The following is a 10,114-nucleotide window of genomic DNA, read 5'->3' on the forward strand; positions in this document are numbered from 1 at the left end:
GAGTTAAAATATGTGATTCAAACTAGGATTCACAGTAGCCTGGATGTGTCTTGACGTTATCATACAACAAATGCCAAATAATGAATCATTCAGCAACAGCATGCAGCAGCAACTATGAGTCAGGGTAACTGTACAAAGCCTAGTCTATTGCGTTCTACCCTGTGGCGCTTTTCTCAATGTTGGTAAATCAAGCTCAAAAACAAAGTTGCGTTAATCATTAAATCTTCGTTGTCTTGTTAGATTTTAAATCATCTATTCATATTATTGCGACCACATCAGGCCTTTTGTTTTGTATATGCTGCAGGGAGGTGTTTTCATTCAGGAATCATTTATGTTTTATTATTTTATTCATTTAATAACAGTCCTAGTAACAGAAAGCCCTCGCCAAGGTGGCCACCGGCGCATGTGGTCAGTCCAGACAGTAGACATCCCAAAGTACAATGGACACACACACACATACACACACATACACACACATACACACACATACACACACACACACACACACACACACACACACACACACACACACACACACACACACACACATGCACACACATACACACACATACACACACATACAGACGAGCGGCGAACACATTGTCCCGCCAAATAGATGCACATTTCAACATAGAGCTACACGTATTACACACACTTGCACAAACACTTATTCATTGTTGACTTGGCACTGAATTCTTAGATATCTGCAGAAAATGTGGAAGATAGCAATGATCAGCCTGAATGATGATTAAAATAGTACTTTATGCTTTAAGTTCCAAGCGAGATAACCAATTAATAGTTCATTTAAACTATTTCGAATTGTGATCTTGATATGGACCATCCCTGGTCTTTCTGAAGGATCCTTAGGAGGACAGGACTCCACTTTGGGAGTTGGCAGCACACCCTGGAGGCTTTTCTCTGAGGTCATTATCAAGGTTTAACCCCCTGTTTGTACTGGCATCCAAATTAAAGAGAGAAAGAGCCCATTTATTCCACGGCCTCAGCGCCTGAAGCCTGGGTAAAGTAGGGAAATATCTATATAAAGTTATGATCGGCTATAAATTTCTAGTGTTAATAGCATAAATCGTGTTATAAAACGGGCTGCTAAGACGAACTACATGCAGTCAAATTTCAGTCTTGATGGCACGTGTTTAAAGTAGACGGCTGTCAAAAAGTTGTCAAAACATAACAACCAATATGTTTTTGTGGTCAAAGCAGTGAACCACAGGGCGGTCATACACTTGACTTTTCCATATTTCCTGGACGGTCGCCTGCTGTGTGATTATGAAGGATTGCATAAAAATAAAAAAAAGCGCCTCTTCTCACTCACTCACTCACTCCGCGCACACACACACACACACACACACACACACACACTAACACACAAGGTGTTCTTGATGTGTGCTTTTGACTGACACGCCCGTTGCACGTTTCAATTTATCCAGCAGAAGTCTTAAATGTTGCGTTAACTGCCTGCTAAAGTTGTAGACTGCGAGCTACATGTGAAATCATTTATTGGCATACAGGAATATTACCAGATTTAGAGGTCTGCGATTATGTGTCATTCACCGGCTTAAAACGGGATGATGGAGGGGATATAAAGGGGAAAATAGTGGTTCCTTTTTAAATTTGTATCATTCTGGCAGTAGTCTTTGTGCCATTCTGATCCTGCCTAAAAATAACCAGACGGCAAAAAGACATTCACATGAACATTAAAACATTATTTAAGTAGGCTACTTTAATTATTTATTCTATGAGAACTATGGAGGCACGTAGGCCTGCTTGTCGTATTACTATCATTATCGCTCTCATTATTATCTCTACCATATGTATTGTTAGTATTCGCAGCATTGGTGCTGCTGTTTCCTTTGTTGTTGGTAATTACATTTAGCATCATCAGATACAATGTTATACAGAACCATCATCGTTATGGCCTTGTGCTTTGTTCAGCCAGCACAAAGGCCGAAATAAGGTCCATCTTTAGTAGCCATGTGCACCACAAATATAAGCTGCAAATCAGGTACATTAAATAGAAACCTTATGTAGTAACACGACTTTGTGTAAAATATGGCAATGTACTGGGGTTACACCTGTTATATTTCAGGTGTTTTGTTGTTACTTTAAAGAAAACAAAGATATGTATACAGAGAACTAATTCCGCCTGCATTTGTATTTTAAAAAGGTAATTAGCAGCTGGCCTGCCTTTAATGATGAACCCACAGAATACAGACAGCTCTGATCAGTCTAAATAATTCCACTGGAAAACTTTGTACGCATTTTGAAATTTGCTGTGAAGATTTTAATGCAAAATAAAAGAACAAATGTTATTGCCTTAATGTTAATATTTTTTGCGTGATTTATTTAATTTAATTAGCATACTTATACAAGCATAATATACTTCTTGGAAATGTAAATATGTGATGTAGGCCTATGTTTTGTTTTTGATAATTTTAATAAACACGTTCGTCAAATGTCGGCTGTACACCCATTCATAATGTAACTGATTACAGCAATGGGTCCACACAATGCCGTGTTCAAGATGCAATCTTATTCCAAAAATATTTTCCCACTGTATTTCCTGTTTACAACAGTCAATTGCGTCGTGGCAAACACTAACTTTTAGGTCGAGATCGAAAAGATTCCGAAACACCCCTCTCTCGGGACTATCTTTAACACACCTTCAATCCCATGCAAATCCGTTGGATGCCATGCAACCACACAACCTCAGCACCTGCACTCATCGCAAAACGCCTGCAATTAGAGAATAGTTCGCGAACTACGCACAGAAATGTCAAAATCTACCTCTGGGCTAACGTCCATCAATAGCAGCTAAAATAGTAAGAAAACATATCCAGAAACAGTTGGGCATATTCTTGCAGATGACAGCAACACTCTAAAAATAAAACCCCATTTGCAACCAGACGGACTTGTAAATATCCCCTTTCTCAAAGATGCCAGGGACGCACCAACAAGTCTAAAGAATTACATGCACTCTTGTGAAACGCCAGGGCTTTGCACCTGGTGTGTTGCCTTGCTTCTGCTGAATGCCTCGTGATGTTTTCCCCTTTAATGGGGTAACACAGGCCTGATTTCAGTGGCTTGCTAAGCCCTACGTGTAATAGCGCGGGGTTTGCAGGATGGAGCAGCGATAAAACCGGGTCTTACAGCGCAGTGATTTCCAGCTGTATAGTCATCAGGACATGTTTCACTCCAAGGTCAGCGAGTTAACTCTCTAGTAGCTGCGTCATCCCGTTTCAAGGCCAAGTTGAAGCAACGGAGACGGGAGGGGCCACGATAATAAAGGAGAGGCTAGATATTTTCTTCCAGGTTCTGACTCCTTGGGTAAAACCAGTGCAGTTCAGCCAGCGGCAAACTGAACATCCGCCAAACTCATTCATGCGCTATTCTATCACACGCTGAACAACTTTTTGTGCTAAAAGCAAACTGCCAGTGCCATGGATAGGATTACATGCGTACTGCGCAGGCTCCATGGTCAAGTTCAAGTTGGGCTGGCTAGTAAAACTGAGGGGCGCATTCTGCAGTGTCTGCCACGGGGGCGCACCCCCTCTTTGATCTCCCCCTGCAAAACGAGACACTGAAGCAGAGACTGCAGTCCACGTTTCTGCACTTCTGCCACCAAGAATGTGCAGGATTTGGATTGCCTGTCAAAAGATACGTGATGCATTGCATGGTCATTCCTTCATGTAAATAAGGGAATAAAAAATGTTCCACAATCAGCAAGCTCTCCAAACCCATTCGCTGTCCTTCACTATCTAAAACACACACAATATAAGTGCCACTACTGTAAACCCACAAGGTCATTCATCTGTTGCGCAAAGTGTTATCTCCGGATGATCACGAGATCCCATCTGCCCCGGCCACGACCCATTGCATAACTCCTGGAAAGTAGCAAAACCATGGGACCTTTGCCATCGTTGGACTGCATGGTGACCCATCTTTACGATTTTAAAAGCTGTCTGAAAGTAAACCGTCTCTAAAAACAAGGCGGATTTGAAGTATGCCACAAAATGTGTACATGCAGCCTCAGATGTAATTTGCCTAAATCAAAAAGCCAGAGTACGTTATATAAACACTAAATACCGGCTACCCCAAAAAATCTTATGAACAAGATTAACCATATTTTTTCACTTCATGTATACTCATTTTAACTACACAAAATAGGCAATATAAATCAGCAGGTAAGTTGCAGGAGCAAACTAACTTTTGCCACAAAGAGCGAAATTAAAGAAATTCAATTTTTCTTTTTCCTATTGAGTCATGGGATATATTTATGGTTGAGAAGTTCCTTAAGTGCATTTCAATTAGTTTGTTCTTCGTTAACAATGTGCAGACTGATCTTTATCTACTGTGTTCTGTCTTCACAATTAATATTCGTATTATAATTATTTAAATGCCAGGGGAGTTTACGTCACTAAACGAAATTGATTACAACATATTTAAATAAGTACAAGATTAAGAAAATAAGTGTAGTTTTGTGATATTCTTAGTTATACTTTGCAAACTCACACTCCGATGTTATAGTATTTTACACTCAAAAAAAAAAAGCATCAACATCAAATCGTCATAGAGTGAGGGGAAGAGGAAGAGGAAGAGAGAGAGAGAGAGAGAGAGAGGTCTACTTTTTTTTTCTTTGCTGGCCAGATGAAAGCGTCGGGGGAGAAAGGCAAAGGAATTTCCCTCAACTCCTCAGCTGGCGGGCTGGGGGAGGGGGCCGCCGCTGGGGCCTCTTCCCTCATTCGGACAGGCGAGGGCGCACAAGGACAGCGGAGGCTTCTGAAGCTCCACAGTCTGCCTCACTCTCCTCTTTTTGAGACCACATGACTCAATCTCTCTACACAACATCATGGCCGTCCAAGTCCACCACCGTGCCCTACAGCTGCCGAGTATGATCAAAGATTGGAAAAAGGTTGTTTCTAAGAGCCATCGGGTACGCTCAGGTTCTAATGTAATGCAATTTTTACCCCAACGTGTAACCCTGCTTAAATACCTGAGGACAGAGAACAGCAATGCAACTGACCATATATTTCATTCTAAGTCATAAGTTAAGATGAGTTAACAGGTGCATAGCCTATTACCGCTAAAGTGCATTAACCGTTAATGCTAGGCCTACTGCTCCCAAATACTTGCTATTGGATATATTGTAATAATTTCTCCCGATTATGATAATGATTATGAGTAAAAAAAAAAAAAAAAGGTTCGAAGAAGTGAACAATTGTCACAGTCAAATGGCGCTCATATGTTTGGTATATAGGTTGCAAACTGGAGCAAAGGTAGAGTGAACTCGATCACAGCCTGAAGAGACCGTAAACTCAAAACAGTGGACATTCTGTGCACTGCATCCTTCAGTTAAATATCAAGCATATCAAGAACCTGTTATACAACTTCAATCCACATTAGCCTGTAGTCCCAGCGTATCTCTTTTTCCTACAGACACAGGAAGTTAATGTGGTAAATGAATCACCCCTGCCCCAGGCCCTAAAGGGGACACAAGCCCTATACAGTAACTCTTCCTTTATCATTGTTCAGTGACTTTGTACTCAAAGACAATATATCTTTCGTTAAGCCCCAGAAATAATGTAAAGCATCATCCGTCACTGATCTTTGCTGAAACACTGTCACAGCAGCGCACCGCGTTATATTCTTACGGTTTTAAATGTGTGCGCGTGAGTGTCACATTTCTTGCAAATTCAATATTATGTCTACATGGCGTATAGGCCTGCATGGTAATAATAGGCTTTACAACTTATTTAAGACGCACAAATAATGGATTTAGCTTTCTGCCTGTCTTGTTCTACTTCATGAGTTTTAAGGCTTCATGTCAAATGGCCTCTTATCTAAACTCTGACCGCAAGACTTGACCTTTGAGGACTTTACTTGACTCCACTTTAGGTGGAAATGAGAGAGGCAGTAAAGACAGAATGGGGAGACTGGAGGGTGTGGGGTGCACTAAAATGCAATTTAATAGCTTATTTTGATTGATAAACGTTTCACTCTATCAATGACGATACAATGTATTGAAGCTCATAAAAATGTGAGCTGAATTTTTTTTTCTCATACATATTTTGTAAATCTAAAGATTAATTTAGATAGATAGATAGATAGATAGATAGATAGATAAATAATATATAGATAGATGATAGATCGATAGATAGATTTCCATAGCTGTGCCCTGAAACCCCCCACCTCCATCTCAACGCTGCCTTTGCTCCGTCTGTTTACTCATATCCAATCAATGCGTGTCGTCATCGGGGGGATGGGGGGGAGGGCATCATGACGACTGGCCTATTAAGAATGACAGCTCTGGAGGAAGAGAGAGAGAGGGTAAATGGTGATCCCTCCCAGAGCTCCCTCTGCGCACTCTGGAGCGCTCTTCTCACAGGGTCAGACCGGATTGCGTCCCCTCTTTTCCAGAAGCCTATCCTTCTCCTTGGGACTCAACCCCCACCCCCCTCACCCACCTCCACCATCACTACACACACCCCTCCAACCTGAAAAATCATCGCCTCGGTTTGCACGGCTTGCACTCTCCCGCGAAGTCGAGTTTTTTTTTTAAATCGTGCTTGTGATGGAAAGAAGAGAGGAGATGGTGATGCTGGCGGAGGGAAGTCAGCTTGGCAAGAGCGGCTCTAATTTGTCGGGAGCCGTAGGGAGCCCGGTGCGAGAACCGCAGGGGAAGCAGGTCCACAGAAGCTGTCTGAGCCCCGGCGCTGCGCCCTACTCCCGGGACAGAGCGGAGGTGGTGATGGAGGAGAGCGCACGGAGGAATATGTGCGCCGATATGAGGCCAGTTGGCACGTCTTCCTCCGGAGAAAGACACCGAAGTGATCATCCCCACAAAGACGGCAGCAGCTCTGACACCGAGTCGGACTTCTACGAGGAAATTGATGTCAGCTGCACGCCTGAAAGCATGGACTACCCAACAGCTAAAGGTAGGCTGGGAGCTGCATGCCACTGCGGGTTTTCTGAGACTGCATGGTTGTGCTAATGAAGTTGATTGAATGCCAACGTGGATTATGCCAATCCAAAAAACATCAGTATAAACACGGACGTTTAAAACATGCATTTATCATATCTGAAATGTACAATGAAATCGAAATTTTAAATATATCCTCAATAAAATACATTGTAGCATCAAGAACAGTAGAATATAACTGCAGTCGGTGATACACAGCTGTTCTGTCAAGTGACCAGTGTAACTGGAAACACGCTGAGGTGACACCCACAATCTAACCAGGCATTTTCCCCTCTGAGTTTAACAATGAGTCACTTGTACAAAGCAAATCAGCCTATAGTATATTTACTGCACGAGGAAGAATGCAGGATTTTATGTAAACCACAAGCAAAAACGTGAAAGGAAAGCCACTAACAGGAATTTGTGTTGTGTCTGTCTGGAATCATGCAAGGTACAAAGACTTAACACTGTTTGCTGCAAATGTGTTACATCCCACAAAGAATATTTAAACAAAAATATTAATATAAATACATGGATATTTGTAGCTGCTGTTTACCTCAAACCAAAAGGATGGCAAGGGGACAAGCGAATGATAACAATACAACCTGATTATTCATAGTTTTAGTCTGCAAAAATGGTCCATCAATATAGGCCTCTGGAAAATAATATTAACAATACAAATAGCGTGTAGTCGCTAGGACTCCACAAAATGAAGACCCGAGCTATATGTCAGGAAGGCCTTTAATAAATAACGTAAAACACTGCAGTTAAAATAATGAATTTAGCCTACTACCTCTTAGGAAAACAGCTTATTAAATATGAAACGAATGGTATAAATAAATGTTTGTGTTTTGTTTCATTTAAATTATTCTGTTGAATGTTTTTTTTTTTTTTTTTTTTTTTTATTGTATGCTAATTATATCTGATTAATTATTCTGCAAACTGATTCAGGTCGAAATGGTGATTCTCCGGGTCACCCGAGTGAGACTGGTGCTGACCCGTGTAACATGGTCCCGGGTCCGGGCTCCTTGTCCTATGCAGCGGATCAGATTCGCCGGTACCGGACAGCGTTCACCCGGGAGCAAATCGCACGGCTGGAGAAGGAATTTTACCGGGAGAACTACGTGTCTAGGCCGCGGAGATGCGAACTGGCGGCCGCCTTAAATCTACCTGAAACCACAATCAAGGTAAGATTTGTTTCGAAGGAGCAGAGCTGGCCTCTAAATGTGCATACAGGCTCACCTTTTGTGAGCTTGTATTTAGAAAGCTCCATCAAAACAAGAGTTCCGCCAAACTGTTGTGTTTAAAATAAATGATTCCCCAAAGGTCAGTTTTAGATATATCTAAAACTTTATATTATGTATATAAACAGAAAATACACCACATAAATCCAGTCAAATACCAAGAATAGCTAGTAAGAATTTATAAGCTGCAGCTAATCGTTTACTGGGATCAGAGGCCTGGATTTTAAAATATATTTTTCTTCAACTGGCACAAGAACAAGTACAAATTGGAATTGTCTTGTTTACAATAAAATGTCATTATCCATACAAAATCCAAAAACTTGCTGTAACCCAAATTCTAGTTCGTGCGTAAAAGCGGAACTCCTGAGCTACATTTCTGCTTTTGTTATTGTTGTTTGTCTTTGGCTCAGTGGGCGTTGTGGTTAATATTTGACTCGGTGTGTCTCTGTCAAAGGTGTGGTTTCAGAATCGCAGGATGAAAGACAAGCGCCAGCGTCTGGCCATGACGTGGCCTCACCCCGCCGACCCGGCCTTCTATACCTACATGATGAGCCACGCGGCAGCCACTGGGAACCTGCCCTACCCCTTTCCATCCCACCTGCCGCTACCTTACTACTCCCATCTTGGTGTCGGAGCTGGCGCGGCTCCGGCTGCCACCCCTTTCTCCAACCCCCTGCGCTCCCTTGACAGTTTCCGGATGCTGTCTCACCCATACCAGAGGCCGGACCTCCTGTGCGCCTTCAGACACCCCTCCCTGTACCCGGGTCCGACCCACGGCCTCGGTCCCGGAGGAAGCCCCTGCTCCTGTCTGGCCTGTCACTCAAGTCAATCCAACGGTATCTCAAGCAGGCCATCGGGTTCGGACTTCGCTTGCTCCCCAACTAGCAGGACTGACGCTTTTGTCACTTTCACGCCTTCAGTGCTCAGCAAATCCTCATCTGTGACAATAGACCAGAGGGAAGAAGTGCCTCTGACCAGATAAAACCAAAACAACCCGCTTTTGTTCTATATAAGCCTTTAACATAAGCTTGTTAACCTAACATATTATCTGATCAGGACTGAAACAGCATGAAGAGATAGTCTGTAAGCAGTGAAAGCCAGTTTAAACTTTGGGCAAGATACTTAGCCAGATCTTCAGCTGACACACAACGGATCTCTAATTACTGAAAAATAATAATCTCATTGCTGAAATATGAGGGCATGGACACCAACCCAGATTTGATTTTTATAAGATTCATTTGATGTGTGAGAGAGGGGAATCCAGATAAACGTTTAAATCTCCGTGATGGATAGCGTTTTATCATTAACATTTCGTCTCTTTACGCGTTCACATCGACCTACATGTATTTTAGTCACGCGAGAATGATGCTTTCCATCTCTCTTTTTAACAAGGGGATTTGAATGCGACCGTCTCATTATAAAGCAGCTCTCCGCAACGGGGCCCTCCGCGGCGGCCGGGCCGAAATGTGCAGATGCTAGTGAAATTAGTAAGTGATGTATATGTACGACCCGGTGAATTTTGAGTGTTGAATTAATGATAATACCAGGAGGGGATCGTTACTGCCAAAAGGTAACAAGGCGACGGGGGAACGGATTACTACAGCCCTCACGGTTTGACAAGGGGGAAAGAGATGAAGGAGGACCCAGAAGAGGATGGAGAGAGAGAGAGAGAGAGAGAGAACGAGAGAGAGGACAATCAAAATGAAAAAAATAATAATAATAATAGTGAACATTTTTAGGCCATTAAACATTCTTACAGTTAAGGATATAAGAGCAAGATCTTATAGCTAATGAAAATGTGATTAATATATGCCTATAGGCCTCTTTTTAAATATTTTGTCTTGCCTTGCACTGCTACAGTGGCGCCAGTTTAGTGGCATTTTGTGGAGAAAGCGGA

General features: G+C 42.3%; 1 protein-coding gene across 1 annotated transcript; it reads left to right on the forward strand.

Annotated features, from left to right (window-relative positions):
* The first annotated feature begins 6,425 nt into the window (after positions 1–6,425).
* On the forward strand, positions 6,426–9,361 carry evx1 (even-skipped homeobox 1). Its single transcript, XM_028596694.1, has 3 exons — positions 6,426–6,950; positions 7,925–8,160; positions 8,672–9,361. The coding sequence occupies exons 1-3, from the start codon at positions 6,587–6,589 to the stop codon at positions 9,197–9,199; spliced, it is 1,128 nt and encodes a 375-aa protein (XP_028452495.1). The 5' UTR covers positions 6,426–6,586; the 3' UTR covers positions 9,200–9,361.
* Positions 9,362–10,114: the final 753 nt, after the last annotated feature.

The sequence above is a fragment of the Perca flavescens genome, chromosome 14 (assembly GCF_004354835.1).
Source record: "Perca flavescens isolate YP-PL-M2 chromosome 14, PFLA_1.0, whole genome shotgun sequence".
Taxonomy (NCBI): domain Eukaryota; kingdom Metazoa; phylum Chordata; class Actinopteri; order Perciformes; family Percidae; genus Perca; species Perca flavescens.

Excerpts from the sequence above, each read along its gene's own strand:
- evx1 (XM_028596694.1), top strand. The coding sequence starts at position 6,587 with ATGGAAAGAAGAGAGGAGATGGTGATGCTGGCGGAGGGAAGTCAGCTT. Across the intron at positions 6,951-7,924 it reads GGACTACCCAACAGCTAAAG|GTCGAAATGGTGATTCTCCG; the intron begins GTAGGCTGGGAG and ends AAACTGATTCAG. Across the intron at positions 8,161-8,671 it reads TACCTGAAACCACAATCAAG|GTGTGGTTTCAGAATCGCAG; the intron begins GTAAGATTTGTT and ends TCTCTGTCAAAG.